General features: G+C 44.2%; 1 protein-coding gene across 3 annotated transcripts; it reads left to right on the forward strand.

The window, feature by feature from the left end:
- Positions 1-2,251: 2,251 nt before the first annotated feature.
- Positions 2,252-25,005, forward strand: MFSD10 (major facilitator superfamily domain containing 10). Of its 3 annotated transcripts, none has more exons than XM_051619384.1 (13): positions 2,252-2,337; positions 4,754-4,943; positions 5,303-5,399; positions 8,297-8,400; positions 9,373-9,531; positions 11,325-11,513; positions 15,837-15,945; positions 16,610-16,721; positions 18,094-18,202; positions 20,275-20,365; positions 22,143-22,190; positions 23,186-23,275; positions 24,253-25,005. In XM_051619384.1, the coding sequence occupies exons 2-13, from the start codon at positions 4,773-4,775 to the stop codon at positions 24,357-24,359; spliced, it is 1,386 nt and encodes a 461-aa protein (XP_051475344.1). In that variant the 5' UTR covers positions 2,252-2,337; positions 4,754-4,772; the 3' UTR covers positions 24,360-25,005. The 3 variants fall into 3 exon arrangements, with proteins under 3 accessions (XP_051475344.1, XP_051475346.1, XP_051475345.1); XM_051619385.1 differs by lacking the exon at positions 2,252-2,337 and adding an exon at positions 2,660-2,674; XM_051619386.1 differs by lacking the exon at positions 22,143-22,190.
- Positions 25,006-25,275: the final 270 nt, after the last annotated feature.

Genomic DNA, 25,275 nt, shown 5'->3' on the forward strand with positions numbered 1-25,275 from the left:
AGTCCCTGGATGTGTTTAAAAGTCATGTAGATGTGGCACTTGGGGATATGACTTAGTGCTGGACGTGGTAGAGTAGGGTTGATCGTTGGACTTGATCTTAAAGGTCTTTTCCAACCTAAGTGATTCTGTGAATCAGACTAATGGTGATGCTAAACCATGCTATTTTACGTGACTAGGAAAGGAGGACTACCTAGTCTTGATTCAGCTTAATGTGGTTGGATAGTTTTGCCATCAGAACGGTGGTGCTCTGATGTAGAAAGTGGTAGAAAGGTCTGGTCATTTGGACTACAAAGGGATTGGACAAGCTTTAGAGTCAGCAACCCCTTTCTCATAGAGCACAATCACATTCACCAATTATTCTCATCTGCTGCTCGTAAATCAGGCCTTTTGACACATCTGTTATCAATTATAAATCTGTTGTTAATCAGCCAAAAAAACCTGAACTACAGAATACTGTAGCTATATTCAAGTAATCAGACACAAAACAGGAAAATTACCATTTTGCCTTTAGTTCAAGTAATTTATCTGTGAACATCAGCTGCTACAGAGAATAGCTACCCTGAACATGAATACTGTAAAGAACATAGTGAGAATAAAACTGTTTAGCTAGAAATTGGATAAATTATTTATGACAGCATGAAAAGCTTCCTCACTCATTTGGCCTTCTGGTTGTCAGTTGAAGGCTTGTATGCAGTTTGATAGTCTCAGTCATGCCTTGCAGAAGTTGTCATCCTACTGTGGTATAACCATCTTCTGTTCAAGCCATCATGTTTTTGCCATCAGCTTCTGCTCTGTGGAGGTTCTGAGGCTGCTCCTGGGCAGTTTGTTGTGAAGCAGAAATGGAGCTCTCTTGGGCAGAGAGGCTGGTGTCTCCATTGCTGCAGCCTGTTCAGCTGTAGGAACTGGCATGGCTGCTTTCCTCTTCATGTGCCTTCTGGGCATTTGGAAAAAATAAAATATATGATGTAAAGCATTTGGCAGCTTTATCACGTTTGTGAAGTCTTATGTATTCAGGGGGCCAAAACCTTATCACAAATTTGCTCCTTTTGGTCTCCCAGTTTTTCACCTAAGCTACACAGATCGATTCACAGTCCTAAATGTATTAGGTATGCCACCTTGAATTGTTAAAATGTCTGGTTATTTGTAACAATTTGGCTTCTTTGGGGTGATTATGGTTTGATTCTCCTCTCCCCCAATAAATTAGGTCTGGGAGTGGGTAAGTAAAATTTTCCGTGCAGTCTGAACATCAGCCAAGTATCAAATACTAAGATGAAGACCCTGTAGGACATCAAATCCTTTAAAATATTAATGCTTGGGTGTACATGCAGGATCGTATGACATAGTTGACTGCAGTAACTGAACTGGCCTCTGATCTGCAAAAGCTTTGGGCTGATGGGTTTAACAACAGGAAGAGCTGGCTTGCTTCATTGGGTGTTTTTTACACACTTCAGACAGTGCCTGGTCAGTTACGTAACAATGATTCAGAGAATGTAGACTATATCTACTTATATTTTCCAGGTATTAGATGATTAGTTGTGCTTACTCAGGAGCACCTCAACGCAGAAGTTTGCCTCCAAGTCAGCAGCAGTCTTGATGCAGTTGTTAATTTCAGACTATGAAGATACACCTGCTTAGTCTGTGTGTAACCATATCCTCACATTTTAATTAGGGAGCTCACCAGACACCTCTGGAGAAGAACAGTGCTCGATAGCGCTATCGGTATCAAATCTCTTCATCTGCCCTGCGTTACAAAACTTTGTTTAGGGGAGCAGTTTGTTTTAGGAACAATTCAGTCTTTGCAGCTGCCTTTTTCTGCCTTGTCAGACACCAGGAAATTTTCCTTTACCAAAGCCACAGCTCACTGCTGCTGCAACGAGGCCAGGCAGCAGCCAACGACACAACCCCTCTTCCTGCAAGAACTCGTGTTTTCACTAAAAGCCTGTCACGCAAGAAGGAACGGCTGTGGTTTGAGGAAACGAGGCGCCCAGTTAAGACTGTTAATTTACGAGGGCTGGGGCTGCCTTGACACGGCCCTTCTTCCCTCGGCCGCCGGGCCCTGCCTGGCTGCTCCCTCAGCCCCGGGCAGCGGCGCCTTGAGGGGCTCCTGCCGGGCCGAGGGGCCTCGGCTCGGGGCCTCGGGGCTCCGCGGGCGGCCCCGCACGGAGCGGGCGGGCACTCTCCCTCCGCGGCGGGAGCGGCTCCCTCGCCGGCCGGAAGAGGAAGGCGGCCGGGGCGCTCCGCAGGGCCGGGGAGGAGCCGCCGCCCGCTCGCAGCATCCCCAGGGGAGGGCACCGGGCAGGCGGAGGGGACCCGCCCGGGCTCCCTGCGGAGCGGCAGGTGAGCGGGAGCGGGGCGGGCGGTGCCGGCTGCGGGCGGTGCCGCTGCGGGCGGCGGGGCTGGGCCCGGCGGGGCTGCGGGTCCGTGCGGGAGGCTCGTTCCGGGTCCTCGCCGCGGACATCGCATCTCTCCGGGCCGTCCCTTACCCCGCTCGGCGGCCCTGCTGTGCTCTGGGCTTCGGCTTCTCTGGGAAGTTGCTTTTCGGGGTTTGGGGTTTGGTTTTTTTTGGTTGGTTTTTGGGGTTTTTTTTCCTTCCTCCCCCCCATTGAAACTTTTGGTCTTGAGCTGAATCAGGACTTTCTGAAAGAGTCGGAGAAGCCTTCCCAAGGCATAGCAGGTAGAGCTGGGCCTAGGACATTTCAGGGGGAGGAAGGGGTGGTAAGAAAACACCAGAAGGATTAAACTCTCCTGCTGGCAGATGAAAAGTCTCTGTGCCTGAGAGCAGGGCCAGCTCCGCTGCCAGTCCCTCCCTGGGAAGAGCCAGGGCCTGGCCCTGCCCGCCGGAGGTGGGAGGCAGAAGCCAAGAGTCGGGAATGGGGGGAGCAGAGCCAATGTCAGGGACACAGGTGACCAGAGAAACCACTTCCCTAAACTGAAAATACTCCTCCCGCGTCAAACGTGTCTCACAGAAGCCAAATATCATGGTAGGGGTGAAGCATTTTGTTTCTGCTGACGGGTTGCCAGGGCCAGCCAGCAGCATGTTTGGTGGTTTCCTGCCTAGCAAAAAATACGGAGCGGTTTGAACAACAGAACTGGTGGAGCACGAAGGCAGAAGCTTCTAGTGCCTTGGGATATTGCGTAAGGGAAATTGCAGCCGTGTAGCTGAGCGTGGCGCTGAACGAAAGGTCAGCGCCAGCATCAGGAGGTTCAAGCTGCACGCCAGCTGAAACGGCAGCGAGGGTGAGGTGTGAAGGATGTTGCTCTGTCTAAATTACCCTAGAATGGAGTTCAGCTTGGTCATACAGGACGAGTAAACAGATTGTGAGGAAAAACGGGATAGCATCTGCCACAATGAACCCATCCCTCAGCTGTTGGCTGGATGGACCTAGGCCAGGGGCAGTTTGTCTGAAGGAATGCTTGTGTTGGCTCCAGGTGCTCTTACATCATTGGGGTAAACAATGGTAAATAATTTGTGGTGGTGAAGACTTACCATTTTAAATAAAAGGATCTTGAACATAACCAAACTGCTCTGTTCACTAGCAGATTTAAGAGTGTTATGCCACGAGTGTAATAAATGATTGGAGGTGGCCCCCTTCCATTTTTGCCTCACGGTCTTTTAACTTGAGTAACACTTCAGTGCTAGTAAACTGAATCCACAGGTAAAGAAATGTCACCATAATATTTATTGCTGAGCATAGCAAAGAGTTACGGTCTTTAATTAGTGTAATATGGTGTTTTATGCACTCTGTAACATGGTTTGTCTTGTCTGGGATAGAATTTATATTAAGAATTGCTCAGTGTTTTCAGTACTGACCCATCACAGCCAATGGATATTTTTGGTATTGATGGACTTTGTTGGATGAAATTCTGTCTCCTTTTTCACTGAACAAACGTTCAGGCATTTTTGCAGTAGAAGGGACTGCAAATTTAATTGCTTCATGACTGAGGTATACTGCAATGTTTTACAAATCTGAAGTTTGCAGTTTCATGGCTTGTGTATTATGCCTTGAGTTGGTATCTGTTGAAACTGAGTATTTTTCAGGATACAAACCAGCTTTGTTAAACACTGAACATGATATGGCCTGCGTCGTTGTTTAGGTCTTTAAGTCAGTTTTGGAGTATTATCAAAGAAAGTTGCTAGTTCTGATATTTCTGGCAAACTAAAATGCTGCCTTAATCATTTGATGCCCCAAGTCATATAACCTATCAGTGGATGTCATCCAAAGGAAAAAAAAAAAAAAGTTTTAAGTTTTTGTTATGTTGTTTCATGAGTTGCAGTTGCTCACCAGGATTTATCTTTAAGACAGCATTCCTGCAATAGTTAGGAAGTCTATTTTTTTAATTGTTATTGCTTCAGTAATTTTTAGGGAAGGCATAGATAATGTATTAGTTACTTGAATACAGATATTCAAAACAAGAGAGCCCTTTCTCATCTATTTTACTGTAATGGTGAGTTGAAAACTTTTGGGAAATTTGTATCAGTATTGCTCACCTGCTAGCAAACTTTGAATGCTCTTGAGTTCCATGTTTTATGTGGGATGTTGCTATGATGAAGTTGCTAATCTTATTGCCCCTGTAGCCTGTTCTTGATGGGAGCAAACGATGCTAATAACCAAGTGAGCTTAGTATAGCCAAGCAGGCAGCTTAATGTAGCCATAGCTTGTATTTATTTTTGTGAAGTCTGTAGAATCAGCGAGATTTATGAAAGGCCTGAAAAATGGTTCCTATTGACTGTATATAAATGTAATTTTTTTAGAAGCAGAGCACCTGGGAGCATGGCCCTGCGAGAGAGAGAAATGGGCAGCAGTTCTATCCATGACAAGCAAGAACAGAACTGTAATCGTGTTATTACAACTGTCTTCCTGGCACTATTCATTGACTTGTTGGGATTTGCTCTCATCTTGCCACTGTTTCCTTCCATCCTTGATTATTACAGCCAGACTGAGGTAAGTATCAGAGAAAGCCAGCCTGCTGAAAATGTTAGTTATCAGATCTTCAGGGAAGGATGGAAGAAAAATCCCTTCCCTTAGGGCAAACCGAGTAGCTGTAGGCAGAATCATAATATCCAGCACATTTAAATGGTTCATGGACTGAATTTGTTTGTGAACCTACATGAGATTCTTCCCTCATTTTCATCAAAATTAGTGATGTCACTGGTGAGACAGAGTAAATGACAATCTGTTATTGATCTGCATTCTGGGGTTTATCTAAGAACCACTGAGCTTCCACCCTACTGAATGTTTCACACACTCACTTGCTCTCAGTTCCAGCATCATGGTCTATTTCTCAGCTGTCTGTTTTGCAGGATGGATTCTATTTGTCATTGCAACGTGGTGTGGACTGGTTTGCAGAGATGGTTGGGATGCCTCAAGAGAGGAAATACAACAGTGTCTTGTTTGGAGGTATGGAAATTAATCAAACAAGTTAACAGACTGAAAAAAGGGGAAAAAAAAAGTGTTGTTTTCAAGTTATTTGCTGTTTTGATGTGAGGGATAATGAGGAAAGTGACAAGAAATACAAAAAAGCATACTTGCCTGTTACTAGATTTAGATTTAAATAATACAGAAAATGTCTCTTACAGTAGGCTGTATATTATATGTTGTTTTATTTTCATCACACCAATAGCAGTGGGGATTGGACAGCCACATTTCTTGTCATTTGGAGATATCTAGACAGGCAGGAGGACTGGGCCAACAGGAACCTTATGAAATTCAGAATCACAGAATGGTACAGTACAGACATGGCACTGACTGGTGGGGAGCAGCTCTGCTGTGAAGGACCCAGAGGTCCTGGTGAGCAGCAGGCTGACCATGACCAGACCTGACAGCAAAAGTGCCAACAGGACCTGGGCTGTATGAACAGAAACAGCCAGTAGGTTGAGGGAAGTGATTGTCCCCCTCTACTCAGCACTTTTTAGACCACATCTAGAGTGTTCCATCTAGTTTTGGTCCCCTCAGTACCAGACAGACACCATAAACTGCACAGAGTTCAGCAGAGGGCCTGGATGACAGAGGCTCTGGAGACCTTGGGCTTGGTCAGCCTGTAGCCATTAGCACCCTTCCAGTACCCACGAGGAGGTTATTGAGAAGACAATGAGGCACTTCACTGTGGTGCATGGTGGGAGAAGGAGAAGCAACAGGCATAAGAAGAGGCAAGGGAAGTTCAGACTGGAAATAAGGAAAAACTTTTTCACAGTGAGACTGGCCAGTGGAGCAGGTTACCCAGAGAAATTTTGTAGTCTCCATCCTTAGAAGCTGTCAGACTCTGACTGGATGAAACCCTGACAACCTGGTCTGACCTCACAGCTGACCCTATGAGCAGGCAGTCAGAGGAGGTGACCTCCAGAGTTCCCTTTTAACCTGAACTATCCTGTGATCTTGCCCAATTTGTTCTACAGATCGCTAGAGAAATCTAGGCCTGCCGTTCCCTATTGTCAGGCTGCCAGCTGGAGGGTCAGGAGCCCGCCGTGCTGGTCGCTGCACAGTCACAGAAATTACTCTCCCTTCACAACTGATCTGCGCGTGATTGGAGATCAATCAGTAGGAAACACAGGAATTAGAAGCTTATGAGGTCAAGGCTCATCTGCCCCCTGGGCAGCTATAGTGCAGCATTGCTTCTAAATCTCATTAGTCCTATTAAAAACAGCAGAGCTGCTGACTTGCAGGGTCCAAAAGTATTTGCTATTTCTAGGACACTCTGGTGAGCTCCAGCAGGAGCAGTGCAGGAAATCCAGTAGTGTATGTGTCATGTTACACATTAGAGGCTCTTTTGGCTCCTTGTGATCTGGAGAGTTGTGAGGAAGCTGGGATTTCAGAGTATGAGGATGTGAGGTGTCTGGGTTGATTCTAATTGGAAATGTCTAGACCCACTCCTTGTAGTTAGTGAGCTGAGGCCTCCCCCAAGATAAGGAAAAGGCTTTTAAACTATAAAAAGCACATAAAGCTTTATTAGAATGTAAGTGTGAAGGTATTGTTATTATTCAAAGTAGTTTATTTGGGTGTAACAGACATTAGAACATTTATTAACAATTTTCCTCTTTCCCACAGTGTCCTTGCAGGTGTTTTTTTGTTTCTATGTTCATTTTCAGGTAGATTTGAGTGGTAGGAAACAGTTTTCTTTAATCCCTCAGAAACTACTTTTTATCTCCTCTAAGGCCAGGCTGCAATTCTCCTCCCTGTACCTTCTCACCATCTCAGATTTTGTTTATACAAGGGACTAAGAGCTCACAATTGTGTCCAACTTCTTGCCTTTCCTTTTAACTGCTGTATCCCTTGATTTGGCTCAGTCGCTTTCCAGTGGAAGGAGAAACCTCCCTGCTCCTTTCAGAGGAGTCCACCTGACTCTTTTTCTCTTTGAAGACAAAACAACATCTATCTGGGAACATGCAAATAAAATAGACACTGTTCATCTCAGGAAGGAAGATGGTATCCCTTGCTGTTTCTTCTCTAGGCAAAAAGTGTTGAGAAAAATGTATTTAGAAGCAGTATTGAGCAATGATGGGAATGGTGATGAACGCCTCAGTATCAATATTCTGCATCCCTCAAAGTTGATGGGAGCAGAACTTTTGGTTTCTCTCTCCTCTGCCTTTTGAAGTTTTGATAGCTGAATGATCTGAGACATATAGCCCAGTTTTTCCTTTAGAGAAAAGCTGTAACAGCAAGGCATTTTTTGTCTGCTTGTTGAGAGCGTCGTGCAAATTAATAAGTGTGTGGAGCTAGAAATGGCATGAGAAAAGAAGAATTAAAGATCACAGAAGGTGGAGGCAGATTTCAAAAGATTTTTGGAGTCTGTTAGAATCACTCCTACATCTTACTGTGCATCACTAACAGCAGTGCTTATGTCCTTCTTTCCGTGATAAGAAGGAAAGAAAAGCTAATTATGGTTGACAGAATCAGGTTCAAACAGTCAAAAAAATCTTAAAAGAACTGAGACTGTTAAAGAACTGCATTACCTCTGCCTTAAGAACAGAATATGTATGTAGTCAGCTAGAGAAGCATTGGAGACCCAGCATTCCATTATAGCTAGTGAGTTTCAAACCCCATCTCAGCAGTGAATGATCCAGTTTATACCTGTTACTCTGGTCTGTTTGTCTGCTCTGTCTGTATGTGCCACCTCAGTTAAATAAGAATGGAAGATCAGTATTTTGAAGGTGGTTTAGCCTGAGACAGCTGTTCTTTAGACCTGTGTTTTACATTCAATTGCATGCTTTTAAAGATCATAGTGGAGTGATAGGTCTGGAACAGCTTGTCTTTGTAATGAAGGCAGCAAGTCTAATGATATATGTGTTTAATTTTTTTAGGTTTGATTGGCTCAATCTTCTCCATCCTACAGTTTTTCTCCTCTCCCCTCACTGGTGCTGTGTCAGACTGCTTGGGCAGAAGGCCTGTCATCTTGATGACAGTGGTATGATACTGATTTTAATCATTCCATCTCACTACACAGTTAAAGGCACTATTGGTCTTGTGGGTAGCACAAAGGATTGAAAAACTGAATGGTTTAGATCTGGGTTTTTTGACTGCTTCTTGCCAAGTCACTTGTCTGCACTTCCAAATGTGAGTGTTTACACTGAGTGTCCCAGATCCAGAATTGTACATAGAAGGCACCAAAATACCTGTCTGTCTCTGGGATTTTCCAGAATCCCTTTCCCGTGTGTACATGAGTATGATGTCAAATGCTTTGTTTACAAATGTTAGACTTAATCCCTGTACATTTTAGTCCCCCAGGTGACTAATGAGGGCTGATCACTTCATGACCTATTTCACAGAGCCTGGGTATTGCTGGTTAGGAGGGGCTGTATAGCAGTGTAAACTGTATTTCTTATGAACACAAACACTGTCCAAAAAGTTTACTCATTGCTGGTCAGAGCATGGGGTTCTAGCTACAGAAGCAGTGCAGAGCAAGTGTGTACATGCATGGTGGAACCTGGCAGTGAATGATACGCAAATTCCCCTGTCTTGTAGGTTTGTGGGCAGCAAATTAAATAAGCATGTGTGCTTATGATTGATTATGAAATTTAAGGGCTGGAACTGTGAATTCTTATTTAAAACTCAGAATTCTCTTAAGTTGGTAACAGACGGAGTGGGATGTACTACAGTGGTTTTATGCCCAGGACTGATTTAGCTCGCTTTGAACTTTCTTAGCTCTTCTAATTTCATTAGTAATCTCACATTTGTATGAAGTTTGTATGGATGTGTTTCTGCTTGTTTTATATCCAGGGCATAGTTGGGTGTCAGTATTGTCAGACATGCCTGTTATGTGGGTTTTGGAGCAGCTATGGAAAGCAAACAAAAAAAAATTAAATGTTTAGCTGGGAAATTTGCAGAAATGAGATCAACTTTGCTCTGCTTTGTAAAGTACCCTTTCTTTGTTCTGCAGATGGGTTTGATAACATCATATGCACTATGGGCTGCCTCCAGGACTTTTGGTGTTTTCCTTCTCTCCAGGATCATAGGTGGAATAAGCAAAGGGAATGTCAGCCTCTCCACAGCTATAATTGCTGACTTGCACTCTCCAAAAGCACGGAGCAAGGGCATGGTGAGTTTTATGTGTGGGGGATATGTTTGGGTAACTTTTTTGAGATAACTGGTTGGTTTCAGGTGCTCAGAATGTCATCCTCAGATGTGTATTCATTGATCATGTGAAAATATGACTATATACTACTTCACTTCTGAAAAGACACCAGATCGTCTAGTCACTGAGCTCTCAGACTTCACTTGTCAATTATTTTTACTTAGAAGTGAAACACAGATGCCCTAGAGTTGGAAAAACTACCTGTGTAAGTGTTAGAGTTGTTAGTCTTCCTGATAACTGTAGTCCTGATCATAATAGCTCAGAAATCAAAAGGTCTTGAGGCCCAGTTTTGGTAGCTGGAACCCATTCTTCTCACCTTCCAAAACTGTGGAAGTGCGGCAGCAGCACTGTGCAGCACAGTGTGCCTCCTGTCTTCTTGGATGCTGCACTGGCTTCTGCAACTGAGCTCAGACCAAAAAGGATGTGGCATTTGGATGACTGAGCAACAAGTAGTGTGAACAGCTGCCCTGTCTTCTTTCAGAAGGCAGTGACCAGATGGAAACACCTTGCAGGCTGAACTTTGCCTGTGAATTACCAGTTGAATCTTTTATCTCTTAAAAACCTTGGGGGTCCAAACTTCTATTAACAGATTGTTACAAGCCACTATGCAAGACAGCTGCTTCTTGGGATGAGAAACCTTTAGATTTCACAGTGATAGCTTATTAATTTTCCAAGCAATTTATTATAGTCCTGGTGAGCCAAAGTGTATTTTTATTTATGGAGAGGGATAGCCATACAGCACTAGTAAATAAAACGGCTCAGGGCCTATTTTTAGGGTTTGAGAGCAAGTCACTTAGCACAGCACTGCTCACATCCATATGGCTACACTCTCTTCTTTTCCAAAGCAGAGAAGGCATGTTTATTCTGCATTCCGGGAAAAGAATAGCATCTGAGTGATGCTATTCCCAAACTGTGATGGGGCATTGCCTGGAACAGTGCTAGTTGGGCAGGCTGAAACAAGTAAAACATGAGGGAAGTTGTGGAAGCCCCATCCCTGGAAATGTTCAAGAGCAAATTGGATGGGGCTCTGAGCAACCTGGTCTGGTGGGAGGTGTCCCTGCCCATGCAGGGGGGTTGGAACTAGGTGATCTTTAAGGTCTCTTCCAACCCAAACCATTCTGTGATTCTTAAGCAATCTCACTGAGGCTGTTGACTCAAACCAGTGCTCTTTTAAGCTCCCATCCAGTGTGTACAGATTCTGCCTCTCTTCCTATGTGCTGATATCCTAGTGAGTTAACACATTCTCAGTAGCACCTGCACTAAATTCAGATTGTTCTGGGAAGCCTCTCAGTGTCTTTGTTCTGTGAGCCATGGATTCCTAAATAGAGAAGCTGCCAAAGCATTTTAGAAGCTATAGACATCATTATGAGTTCCTACCATGGTGTTGTCCTCCTTTCTCCAGTTTTACAGTACAAAAGTTTATCCTATGGCTGAAGGATCTGCTGGCTGAGCAGTGCCTGAGGTGAGAATCATTGTTTCCCTTCCCAACTTCCTTTCACCTATAACCACATTGCACTTTGTTCCTACCATTTTCCTGACTTGGCAGAAAATTTGGAAATAGCCATTTTTTCACACTTGGCACTCATTGCTGTGCTCTCCCTACATCCTCAGGGTGGTTACATTCTGTGTCTGGTTTCTTTAAGGTAAATGCCAGAAAATCCAAATTGCTTTAGCAAAATCCAAATTGCTTTAGCGCTGAGCTACCTGAACAAACTAATGTCTCAAATGTCACGTCTCTGTTCATTGTATCATTGCAGGCAATGATTGGTGTTGCTTTCTCCCTTGGTTTCACACTGGGTCCCATGATTGGAGCTTACCTATCCATGGAGACAAAGAAAGGAGAAGTCTTCTACCTTCATTCGGCGTTGTTGGCGCTCATGTTTGCCGTGGCTGACCTTGTTTTCATCTTCTTCCTGCTCCCAGAGACACTTCCCAAAGAAAAACGGGTAAATGGACAATCAATCTGAAGATCTGTGTTTCTTGCAAAAACAGAATTTGAAAACTGTGGAAATACTGGAAACAGTGAAGAAGGGGCTGAGCCAGTATGTCAGGAATTTAGCTCATTCCTGGGACTAGAATTTAGTAATATTATTCATGCTGGTTTCTAACTGGCTGCATGATGGTCCCATCTCCTAGGGCAGTGTAATATGAGAAATTCTTCATAGCTGACATGTCTACTTTATTGCTGGTTTTGGTGTATTAGGTTTAAATTTCTGACAAACTAATGGGAACCTAGGGGGAAGAAGGTGAATTTTAAACCATGATCCCAGTAACTCCCTGAGGATGAATTCCTGCTAATCATAAAAGTAAATGCACCAGAGATTGGATTTTCTTTCATTTAACCAGTATACGTTAGAAATTTTCTTAGTTATTATCTTTGCCTTGATTATTTTGAACATTCAAGCAGTAAATTACACTTATCTTTGAGCTATGCTGTCTTCCACAGATAGAAAACATCTACATGCACTAAAATTCAGTGACTGCTTGGATTTGTGGGGCCAAGCATTTATTGACATTATGCTTTAATATTGTGTGATCAGACACTGTCCAAGATACATCTAAGTCTCTTGGAACAGTCTCCACTGGTAGGGAGGGAGGGACTGAGTTCAGTCCATGGTATCCAGCTGAAGCACTTGATCTGGATTGCATCTTTCCTGTCATCCCTTGTTTCTAAGCAGCACTCAGCTGTTGAAGTGTGCTTGGCCTCTAGGTGGCCAGAGCCATCTGACACTGGGAATTGCTCAGGGAACTTTTGTCTGCAATGCTTCTGCCAGGGCAAAACTTTTGACCTTTCCAGTGTTTCCCAGCAGGTTGTGTCCTGTGTGAAATCGGTTGCTCACGTTATCTTCCCAAACACTATTTTTTTTATGGCTCTTCCATGTGTCATCTGTTCCTCTTTCCTATTTGGCTGTTTCTAAACATTGCAGATAAAATCCTGTTCTTGGTTAGAGCTGCACACTCTGGGGTGGTAGGAACATGTTGATGTAGGGAGGTGCTGTAGAGTGAGTCTGTATTTTATGAACAACTCCACCTTTGCTGTGGAGGGATAAATGGTTTCAGTGCCTTTTAGCACTGTATGATGAATGCAGCCCTCCCACTTCTATTATCTTCTTGGAAGTTATTCTGCTAAGCTAGTCTGTGTTAACCAACATGCATGATTTTTTAATAAGAAAATGAATGCTCTGTCCCTGCTTTTTGGGGTTCTGTGCAGAAGTGGGTATTGCATGAGGAGAATTAATAGGTGCTTTTCAGGGTCAGGTCCCAGTCATACAAAAGACACAGGGTGTTTGATGGCTGGTAAGATAGAAGTTTGTTTGGTGTTAGTGCTTTTGTGCTGTCTCCTTTCAACCTGCATCTGGGCAGTGACCTCATGTGATTTATGTCCTCTAGGGTATTTGTAATTTCACTTATTAGGCTGCTTTTCTCTTTCTTGGGTAATTCCTCACACTGAGTGGGAGGGGAGCAGTTTTCTTGACTCCTGGATGACAGAGGAAAGACAGGTATGTTGGCTGCCTTTCTGGAACTTGGCTGGGCTGAGCTGGAGCAGGTGCTACTGGAGTATAGGAGTGGATGGACTGGAAGGACAAAGCTGTAAAGAGAGGGGAAATGATAATAACTGGTAGAGGGTGTGCTGGTGGCATCAGACATCTGTTTCCTGGCTTGTTCTTGTTTCTCTATCAGTCCTCTTTTCATAGGAGAGCTGAAGTATTTCACATTTGTTCATGTTGGAACATGAATTTGTAGAAAGGGGAAGGTTGAGGGGGGACAGGAGGAGCAAGGATGAGTTTTCATCCAAAGAAACCAGAATTTTTGCTGTCCTTCTACCCTGTTTTTTCAGCTGTCCCACAAGCTTATTAGGTGAAGAATAGTAACCAGAGAGCTGTACCTTTCATCTGTCAGAGACACTGGTCTTACATAAGGTGGCCAAAACAGCTCTTGCTGTGGCCTGCAGGGATTCTCCTTAATAGAAAGGTCTCTAGTGGAATCTGACTCCTTTAAGAGCTTTTGAGTTAATTTTTAGCTAAGCTAGTAATGAGCAAGGCAGCCTTGCTGGAGGGAGGGTCGTCAAACTGTTTTTTTCCTGGTGTCCAGCTAATGGTGTAAGGAGGATGTGTAGGGTTTGCAGCATCCCTAGCAGACTTCTGGAAAAACAAGGCTTTTGCTCTATGCATGCTGAAGAGTGTCTGATTTGAAGGGGAAGGCTGGAGTTTGGAAGGTCCAGCCTGCATTTCTGATTTGGACTGACTCTGTGCCCTCAAGATGTGTCATGTAGTCTCTCTGCATTAGAGGAAAGCAGGGTAAACAAAGACACTGTGAAAAACATCTGCCATTCAGGGTGACTTCTGATGTGACCATGAAGTAAAACTGAGGAACTTTGGAGTAAGTAGTGATAAGCATAGAAATTAAATACAAGTTAGGTGTTGCAGATTTTGAACCTTTGAAGAATCTAAACTCCATGCAGCTGGTGACATTGACTGAAATTGGCAGTGTAGAGTTTGTTGTTTGGGGATGGTGAAACACTTCTGTCAGATTTAGGACAATGATTTCATTTCGGTCAGTGGATGAAGTCACTTTTAAACCACTGCTTTTAGGGCAAAGATAGGACAAATTAAAATAAATTTACATCCATGCAAACACGCGCACATTTAAAATCATTTAATACACATATATCTATATTTCATTAAAAGCTTAAGATTTTAAACGTATGCACATGTAATGTATATCCTTCAGACCAAACTAAAATCAGCCTTGTAGTACAAAGCAGCTTGGCATTCTGTCTGACATGGATAATAATTCAAAACTGGTAAAAACTACAGTTTTTTTATTACTGACAAACACGCTTGAAGAGAGTTGCCTGTTAGCAGATTCTCTGTGCTGGAGCACAAACACCATCATGCCAGCAAATGCAGGAACTGAGGATTGCTACAAGCCAGCCTCAGGAAATCCTCTTACAGACCTTTTAAAAAGCATGAGGAAACAAATTCTTGGGAGTGTCTGTTTACTCTCTGCAGTGAAAGGGGAAATAAATATCCCAGTTTGTTCCATGTGGATCAGCATCTTTAGGCTGGTTTTGTAAAAAGCCATAGTATATTGAACTGGTTGTTCTTGTGAGACTGCTGGCTCCAGAGTTCTGCTGTTGGATGCTTAGAAACTCTGACTATCAAAATAAGACAGAGGTCATGCTAATACCATATTGAAAGGTGATTTGTTTACAGCTTTATTAAATCCAGTCCATATAAGTCCTCAGGTCATGCACTGAGATTTAAGTTCCACTGATAATTTGACCTTTAATCTCTGCCCTGAAGGGGGTAATAGTTCCCTCTCTATCTGGGAAGAGAAGGAAGCTCATCAAATACAGTCTGTGCAGTGCTTTGAAGATGTGAAATACTAAGTGTGCTTATTCAGGATTCTTGAGTCTGTCTTATCTCTTCCTGGGACTGTCATGAAAAGTAACAGACTAAATTCTTCGCTTCAAAAGGAATTCTTTCCTTAAGAATATAGAAATTATCTTTTCTTTAATTTTCTATACTTTAGAATAAAAATTTAACAATTTTTTTTAAATCCTATAGATGAAAGAATAAGCATTTCCTAAGCTTTTGTTGATAAGAAGCAGGGAGAGAGCCACTAGGTGCATAACTGGGTTGAGCTGTATAATGTACAAGGACCAGATAAATTTTATTATTCAAAAGCCATACAGTGTGTCTGGGCAGAATCTCTCCAGAAATCTCTCTAAAATCTCTCAAAGGAATATATCTAAAAATTATATTTTCCTTCCCCAGGAGGTGTCACTGGCTGGCTAAAAGAACAGCCAGTGTCCAAGCACACTGTTGTTCACGTACTGTTCTCAGACTTGTAGCACACAAGCAAATCCCCAGCTTCCCATGAATTTGCAGGCAGATGGGCCGTTGTTTGCCCAGTCTGTGTTCATTGGACACAAGGGATGATGCAAAAAGTGAACCAAATAAACCTTCCCACCTTCAGGCTGTGGGAATGAGCTGTTTCTGCTTTTTAAGGAGCCAGGGAAGGATCTATTTTCTGTCTAAGTGAAAGCTGCTATCAGTGCTGTGCCTTGTAGTTACAGTGCTGGAGCCAGTTCAGTGATCAGGAAGTCTGGGATGTTACTGGGGGTCACTCAAACCCCCATGCCAGTTGCCTTGTTTCACCTCAGATGATTTGTGCGGGTGTAGAAGCACATTTGACTCTCACCATTGATTCCTTGCAGTATTTACTACATCAGGTTTTAAAACAAACTTTCTTTCTCTGATCAGGTCTCTTCTGTGACGTCTGGATTTCAGGCAGCAGTTGACTTGCTCAGTCCTTTGGCTTTATTTCAGTTCTCTGCAGTCACCCGAGGAAAAGAATCCCCTTCAGAGGAGAGTGAGTGTTTGCTGCCTTTTTGTTATCAGTGTTGGGTGTCTGTCTTGTGTGTTGTGGTGGTTTCTACATGAAAACTTTACTCAAACAATTTCAGAAGCAGCACTCCCTTCACTCATTTAAAACCCACCCGACTAATTTATAAACAGGGAATTGTAAGTTCCCTTGGGTGCTGGTCCTCTTATTCCCAAAAGAAGGCTTTACAGATGAGTGTCTTGAAGATTTCTGACTCGCTGCTTTCTTTTTCTTCAGGCACTGGCTGCAGCTTGGGGTAGGGCACAGTAAGTGAAGTGATTTAAAAAGATAGATCAAGACATGAGTAAGGGAGATGTGAGTTTGCTTATCCATGCTGCAAACCAGGAAAACTTCAGATTGGAATTTTATTTCTCAGTTCAGGACCTGGGAGATGCAGAATTTGAGTTGGCCATTTCTCTATATTAAATTATTTAAGCTGTAGAAAATAAATCAGCATTTGCCAGGCACACCAACTTACCATTTGTTCCTCTTTGTGAAAACTTTTCCTTGTACAGGTGATAAATATTTTTCTACTGTTGTTGTATTCTCAAGCTGTGCTTGAAAAACACCACTGCATTTCTCTGTCTCTTTTTTTTTTTCCTCTTTTTTTGCCCCCCCTTGATGTTTCTTTGTTTATTTTTTGTTTGTTTAGATCTCCAGAATCTCAAAACCTTGGGCCTGGCTTATTTCCTGTACCTCTTCCTGTTTTCCGGCTTGGAGTACACACTGAGTTTTCTCACTCACCAGAGATTCCAGTTCAGCAGGTATAGCACACGTAGAAGATAAATGTTATATATTTTGTCTAGGATATTTTCCAAAATCTTGATTTAAGGTCTCTACATTTATTTTCAAGAGGTTACTAGAAACACTCAGAAAGCAACCACTGCATTCAGTGATACTTGAGCTTTGTGGGAATAATTTATGAAAATACAGGCACACTGTTTATCATGAAAGGAAATCTCATTGAATCTACATCTTCCAAAAACTAGTGTAAATCAATACACAAGATTAAATTAAAGGTCCTGAATAAGTATAGCTGGGTTAGTTGTACTGCTTATAATAAAACCTTTTGTCTTCTAGCCCAGAAGAGTTCTTCAATATCAGGACAAATCTTAGCTCAAAAAAGGCAAAGGATAGAGAGGTGGCTTTGTGATGGTATTTGCTCGGTAGAGCTCTGCATTGCATGCAGTGTGCAGTCATTGCCTCAGAGTGTGATTTTCTTTAGTCAAACACTGGAGAAGTAAAAGAACAGAATCCACTAACAGCAGCAGCTCAGATTGAAATACTTTTCCTGCCAGCTCATAGGAAGATTTCCAGCCAGGAACATGATTTTGCAGCTTGATTCCTTATGTGTGTCCTTCCCTTTGAGTAATTCTCAGGGGTTTGTCTCATCTTTCCCTGTCTGTCTTTCATTACAGTTTGTGGCTTAACTAATGAGTATGCATCAAGGAAAGGCTTGTTAGTTCATTAAGCCTGGTTCTGCACAGTCCTTTCAGGATAGCCATGAGGTGACATATACAACCTTATGCTGACAATACAGCCTGTGTGATAAGCTTGTTATGGAGGTGAGAATTTCTAGTTGAGAATATCCACATAGTTTAGTACAGGTGAAAGGGAAATTTAAAGAAATATTTAACGATGGAGGGAGTGATGTTGCAAAATTCTCAGCACAATACATGATCACCACCATGCCAGTGCCCACAGTGTGCCTTGGTGGCCCTTAGTCACACTCTGCATGAGTGGTGGCAATGGTTGTGGGAAAGCACAGCATTTGTTCCCTGGAAACCAACAACTCCTGTGCATATGGCACAGACTTCCATGGCACAGGGTAATTAATTCATTTACTCTTTGTGGGCCACCCTGAAAATGGGTAACTACATCACAGCAGTCTGGAGGTGATTGCAGCATTTCCCAGCAGCTGTCCCATCTCTGCAGAAGACCTCAGAGGTTTCTCTTCTTCCTCTCTGCCTGTCATGGAAACTAGTGTCATCATATTAAGAATTTGCGTTGCTCATGTGAGCACCATGAAGCATTTTCTCTCTCTGGTTCAGGAAGGGAGCTACACTGAACCTGTGACTCCCAGGGTGGAATGCTCTGTGCGTGACTCCATAATCTGTGTTTTTGCCTCCCTTCCAGCATGCAGCAGGGCAAGATGTTTTTCTTTATTGGAATAACAATGGCTGTGATCCAGGGAGGCTATGCTCGCCGAATCAAGCCAGGAAATGAAATCAGAGCTGTAAAAAGGGTAAAAATAAATAAATAACTCATTTTTTCTCTTTCTTCCCCCCCAGAAATCTGACACGTTAATTTTCAATCCACAGTGCAGCAAAAGGTAGTTGGAGTGGGCACTTACCAGTCTAAATAAACCGTGGAACATTAGAGCCATTTCTTACCATATCAGCTATATTACTGAGACTTTGGAGTTCTTCAGATGTAACTGCAACAGGGAATGAGAACAGAGTGCCTGTCTTTGCAAGCTAGGTAAAATGCAGTGAGAATTGTGCTTTGTTTCAGTGCTTTCTCTTGCAGTGCAGACATGAAAACTACTAAAGCTGCTTCAGAAATGATCTCTGACTCTCTGGCACAAAGTATTTTCAGGGACATCATCAGTCTGGCCATCTCTGTGCTTGACAGCCTTCCCCTAGAGTATATTTCACTGATAGGCAGGGGGAAGTAGGTTCTTCCTCCAGTCTTTGCTTTGTGATCATCAGCATTACATGTAACAGCGGCACGTACTGACGTTCAGACAGGAGTTTCTCTGACAAAGTGTGCATGTCTTTGCTTTGCTCACCTCTTTCTTCACAGGGGTGATGGTGCTGCTGTCCTGGGATGACAGGGCACAGTTCCCTGCAGCTATACAGCTGTGGGACATGTAGATATGTTTTGTCATTTATATTTGTGTGTGGAACTAACCAAAGCAGGTTTTGAGTGTTTCTGAGCTTTGGTTGGCTGCTTGGTAATAGCTGTGCTTGGACTGTTAGAGCCTTCATCAATTTATTATGCATTAATTTGAGGCCAGTATGATTTCAATGGCGGCAGGGTGAAAAAGATTACCAAGCTGCACTGCATTGCAGTGGATTGACTCAGCTTTTCTTAAAGTGATTTCTGCTGGTGAAACTACCTCCACCCTGCTCACTGGCAAGCAAAAGTTAATGGCACAGTTACTGTGTCACATGGGAAGCGTTTCCCTGTGAATGAAAATTCACCCTGCTGTGTTACTGCTGCTTTATCCTCTGCACCAACTTCCTCTGTGTGCTCTGCCAGCTTGCTGTGCTTGCTGTCACTGCACTGCAGTTCAGGTGAGCTCTGGTTTGCGCCACTGATTTTTGTACTCCTTCCTCTTCCCTGCATGAGAAGTGTAGTTACCTTGAAGTATCCGGTTTGGCTGCTCAGGGCTGATGGCTCCGGAGGAACAACAAGTGCAGAGACAGGCTGGCCCTGGGGCACTTTTTCTGTGGATGACTGCCTTTGGTGGGAGTTCCCCTTTTTGCTGAAGTTATTCTGGGAATTTGATTGCAAATCATATGGCAAAATGTGGCCTCTCTCAGCACAGTGATTACAGTACCTCCTTGATAACTGAATCTTCAAAATGAGACATTGAATGGGAGTGAATTCCCTCTTTTGTGAAAAACACATACATTGGGTCCTGACTGATGTATCTTTCTCCAGACCCTCTGTATGCGAGGCAGAGATCACAGGGGAACTGAAGTCCAGGCTCTTGGAGGAGGGGGAGAATGGTTTTCTTATTGGGTTTGAATTTAAAATTGTATTTCCCCTCCCCCACCCAGTTTATCTTCTCAGCTGCAGAAGTGTGGACTCAAGTAGCTCGAGAGGGCTTGATGTAGCCCTTAAAATTGGTCAATACTGCTGAGAACAAGCAGAGGAGCTGTTGTTGTGTTGCACACAAGATTTTTGATCTCTTATGCCTGCTCAGGAGATAAGGAGTTAAAGCTAAATTTCTGTTCAACAGAGAACAAGAGAAAAAACACTAAAACCCAGTAGATCCTGTGAGAGAGAACTGTGCAAAAATCCATTTTTCCTCAGCTGTGGGAAATGGGTGGTGGGATAACTGCAGCCTGTGTTGCAGGTGACTTCAGCCCATGCCATCAGGTGATAATTAGTGAGAGAGAACAGAGAAGTAAATTGAACTGATGGGTGGCCATCGAGGTGAATTTGAAATGTCTGTTTGGGAAGAAAGGGCTTTCTGCTTCTAACTGAAAAGCAGTCCCATCAGCGGAAGAGAACTGGCAGGACACGTCGGGTCAGGCTGTAACAAGCAGGGCTTAAATGTAACTGTGTGACTCCTTTATTTTGCAGGCCATTATGTTGCTGATTCCAGCTTTCCTGTTAATTGGATGGGCTGCAAATGTGACCATGCTGAGTGTTGGACTATTGCTGTACTCTTTTGGTGAGTTATTCCAAATGTACTGAAGGCTAAGCACAAATAATTTTTCTTCGTGTGTTTACATATATTAAAAAAGATGCACTTTCATTTTAAACTATAAGTAATAGAAAGTTGATGTTTTAGTTTATAAAATATGGAGGAAAAAGTGTCTGAGTTGTTTTTCTGATGCTGTTTGTATCACAGGAAGCTGCCATGCTTATTTTGAAGCATCCCCAGTGCTCCTCTTGTCTCACTGGGGAGCTCTTGATGGTGGGTTGGTTGTTTTTTTCCTCCCTTCTCATCAGTCCTAGAAGCAAAATACTCATTAAATAGCTCAGGAAAAGAAGGGAGACAGCATGTCTTTGTATCTCTGTGGTGGCTGCATAATTTCTTAGGCAACAGGCTGAGGAGACCTGCATGCTCTACAGCTGAAGGCTGGAGTGTGTTGAGAGGGAGGATCAGTCAGTGTTGCCCTCAGTGTTTTGGCACAGGCTGGGCAGGCTGGACACTGCTCTGCTCTCTGGGCCTGCAAGCTGCTGGCTCAGGGAGGGAGCAAAAATCCACCTTTTGTGTTTGATAAATGCAGGTGGTTTTCAAATATGCTTAAGAGTTTTCATAAATAATATTCTGCCAATTTAAGCTGTCATCCAGGGAAACTATTATGAATGACATTGGGTTCATCTCCTGAAGTACCTATCTGAAAAGAGATTTCACATATTCCCAGTGCTGCTAACTATTGTTGAGAAGCTTCAAATATGACTGATTACAAAAGTAGGAGACTTCTTTTTTGCATGATACAGCTTGATTTAAGAGTAACCTGTAGACTACAAAACACATCTGTTCAGTAGCTTACTTGTCTAGGGATAGATTTGTGTTTGACAGCTTTCAAAATCTACATCTTCTCTACAGATTAACTTGCTTTTGAAAGCCCACTCTGTGGGGAGGGGTGAGCAGAGGTATTCATTTTGTCTAACTGGGCTTCTAAGTTAGGAGCCTTGTCTTCTTAGGCTTCATACCTGGGAAAGGCCCCATATCTTCCCCAGGTAAGTCAGCTAGAAATGCCTCTGGAGGGGCCTCTTTTCCCTGCCTTTTCCTCCCTCTGCTCCAGGAGTTAGGGTGCCTGCAGTAAAGGCAACATGTCTATCATTCCCACTCTCTTGAGTGTCCTTTCCTTCCAGGAAAAAAAATATCTGCTTTGTGTGCTCAAAGCACTTCCTTCTTAGCAGAAACGGCCCCTGTTTCAGTCAGAGAGCAGTGATTGCTGAGCAGCTCCTGCCTTTTTTGTCCAAAAATGTTGTAACCTCTTCTTCTTGAACTTGACTGTCTTATTTCCCAAGACAGAACATAGCCACCCCTTTCATTCATGAGTACAGTAAAGCTGTATGCATGGGGACAGTGTGATTCTATGCACAGACACCTCATTATCCAGTTGAAATACGAGTGATTTCCTTTCCCCGCTGCACCTGACAAGACCGCAGCAGTTTGGAAAACTACCAGTTAGCTGATCTGACCTACCCACCCCTTCCCCATAGGCTCAAAGAATGAGAGACACTAACTAATGTGAAACATCTGCACAGAGCACTCATGGCTCTGGGCTCTTTGTGCAGGTTGGCTTTGAGGGGGTGTTTTCATTATTGAACTGGATTAAACCTGATGATTCATTGCTGGTACAGTGCCCCAGAGCTCGGCGTAGTTCTTTGCAGTACTAATGAGTTAGGGCCACATGTTTTTCACTGCTGGTCTTGTAACTGTTTTGAGCTCTCTGCTGTTCACTGACAGTCTCTTCTGTGGATTTTTCCAGCTGCAGCCATTGTTATCCCGTGTTTGTCAGCAGTGGTGTCAGGTTATGGTGAGTCTTTCCTGCTTAGAGCAGCAGCCCTTGGCCGCATAATTGCCCTTTGCATAGACTTGGCTCAAGTACAGAACTGACCTCAAGTTTAGTGATGCATCAACAGGAATGCTTGTGTCTTAGGTCCACCTGGGATCTGAATGTTGGACTAGTGATTGGCTGCTGCTTGGCTGTAAAACGGCCTCTTTCCCCCCAGGGCAGTAACAAGGAGAGCAGAAATGCCAAGAGTTACCATGAACTGCTACTCCATGTTGCATGTTCTTCACCCTGAAACAACAGCCACCCCTGCAGGAGTGAGGCTAAAGCCTAGAGAAGAGCCCTGCCCAGTGATGCTGATGCTGCCCCTTTCCCCTGTAGCCAGTGACCTGTGACTGGGGACCCTGTGGCCACACCATGCTTTGCTGTGGGGAGGCAAACCTGCTGTGTCACACTGGAGGTGCTGCAGCCCTCAGCCCCTTCCCTTCTGTGCTTGTCCTTCCTACCTTGCTGTGTAACCCCATAAAGCAGACGTTGCTGTGTTGCCATCTGTGGATGACACAGATTGTGTGTAGCTTTGATTCAGCTGGTTGCCAGCACTACAGTGCTTGCTAAGGCACAAAAGTAAAGCTTTGCTCCTTAATGGCACTTGTATGTGATGTTAGCTTGCATCCATGCTCCTGTGCTTACTCTACACCTGTGCCTCCTCAGCAAAGCTGTTGTACAGTGTAAGGCTTTTTTTTTTGGTTGTTTTTGTCTGGGGGGAAGGGTGGTGTGCACTACAAGTTGTCCATGGACAAGCACCCTTGGCAAGCCTGGTGTTTGTTCTGTGCAGCCGTCCCGGTCAGCTTGGAGAGGCAGTACATGCACCTCGGGCAGTGGGTGTAGAATGAAAAGAGGGGAGATGCATGTGGGAAACAGCTCCCGAAGAACAAGGCTCCAGGAGCTACCGCAGGGCCCTGCACGTTTTCCCTGCCCAAGCAAAACCTCCACCCCATAACAGCTCTCTGCTTGCACAGGCTCTGCCAGCCAGAAGGGACGAGTCATGGGGATCCTGAGGAGCCTGGGTGCCCTTGCCAGAGCCCTGGGACCAATCCTGTCTGCTACAGGTGAGTGAGGCCTTGTGCTCCTTCCTGCCTTGGTCAACACTCAGTGTCGCTCTGGGCCCCCACAGCCCAGGTGGGTGAGCAGGGGAAAGGGAAGCACAGCACAGTCAGAAGGATAAAGTTGTTGTGCAGGAGTAGGTACCCAGAGAGCAGCTGCACAGCCCAACATGGTCCTTGTCAGCACTAACAAAAGCCTCGTGGGTGAATTAAAAAAGTTCACCCAAGCAAAGCTAAACTAGACAACAAAGTATTGCTGACTCTTAAAAATTTCATCTGAAGCTGTATCCCAGGATGATACAGATTACATAGGGACAGTCCACCATGTGTAATAAATAACATTTCAGCATTAAAAGCATCTGTAGCCTATGAACTGGATTAAGAAGTCCACACTCCTCCAATGCCTCAGAGCACAGGGAGGTGAGCATGCAGCGCCCAGGAGCACGGGTACCCCTGCACTGGCGCAGGTCCCCCAGGCCCATGCAGGGACAGAGAAAGGAGCAGGAGCAAGTCAGAGCGTGAGCTCGGACCTGGTGTTACGTTTGAGCAAAGCCAGAAGGTGCCTCCTAGGCCTTGTGTTCCTGTTTAACATCAAGAGACTGGTATTGACAGCGAGAGACCTCCAAGAGCAGCACAGCACCAGCAGCAGCCATGGAGGAGTTGCTGGGGCAGGGAGAGAGAGAGAGTTGTCTGGTGGCTGAAGCTGAATGTGCCCGCAGGAGCTTCCTTATTTCCATAATGGCAAGAATGAAAATAATCCTATTTAAAATAACCCCTTTTAACATGCTGTTTCCTTGGAAGACAACCAGCACTGCTCTTAGCTAACTCCTTTTTTGTAACTTGTGTGCCAAGAAGGAGGTGCAGTGCAGTAGTTGTGTTCTCCAGGGGCACTGGTAAGCTGTCAATGGCAGCAGGGGTGGATGCCAGGGTACATGGATGGCAGAACAAGGCTGCTAATGAGCTACATCTTGTTTCCTTTGCAGTTTACTGGCTGGCAGGGGCAGAGGTTTGCTTCACCGTCTGTGGAGCTCTGTTCCTCGTCCCCTTTATTTTACTTGGTGCTATAAAACAGCAGTCGAAGGAGGAGTAGGAAGTAACCAGAGAGAGCCCGCCAGCTGCCGAGGACCTTGGCATGACCTGACTCTTGGTACCTGAGCACTGATCAAGTAGGATGAGAAAGATTTTGGTCTTCTGGAAGGGGCACATGAGGACCACATGCAACAGCAACAACAGCCTTCAGGCTTCCTATGCCCCTCCACAAGCAGTTATGTCTAAGATGGTCTCCCTCCTGGCTTGGATAGTTTTGGAAACAGAAACAAACCAACAAACCCTCCTCCAAAAAACCACTGAATGAAGCCTCAGAGAAGCACCACAACCCCATGCACTCCCCATCCTGTCACTGCAGCCCAACAGGGGCTGGTGTGTCTGGTTTTGGCAGCAGGAACAACCCCACATGGTGGCTCTAAGGAGATGTTTCTATAGAGTTGTCACAAGATCTCCACAAATACTCCATGGACCTGGTAACAGCTGTTACCAACTGCCTTGGAACACAAGGATCAAAACCAAAAGTGAGACACCTACTGCAGGTTTCCTGAGCCTGACTGGTACTTCAGCACAGGTGGACTGTTTTTAATATATAATTGACTTTTGGGAGATGTTTTATATTTCTAATACTATGTGATGTTTTTTGATGACCAAGCACTGTTCTTACATTACAAATAAACGGTTACACTGTACACTTGTCTAGCCAGTTAATCAGAGCGAGGATGTTACACCCATCCAAACCAAACAAGCCCACATGGGGGCCAGAAACTCCACCCAGGTACAAAAAGCCTCCTGGAGGGAGCCAACCCCTAGAGCTGGCTGCCAGGCAGGGCTGCTGCAGGTGGAAAGGACCACATTCCACCTCTGGCTCTGCCTTACAGTAGCCCATTTGAGTATTTTCTGAGAATACATTAAAGCAATAACTAATTAACACAGTAATAATTAAAAGACAGTGGAGCTAA

The sequence above is a fragment of the Apus apus genome, chromosome 4, assembly GCF_020740795.1.
Source record: "Apus apus isolate bApuApu2 chromosome 4, bApuApu2.pri.cur, whole genome shotgun sequence".
Classification (NCBI taxonomy): domain Eukaryota; kingdom Metazoa; phylum Chordata; class Aves; order Apodiformes; family Apodidae; genus Apus; species Apus apus.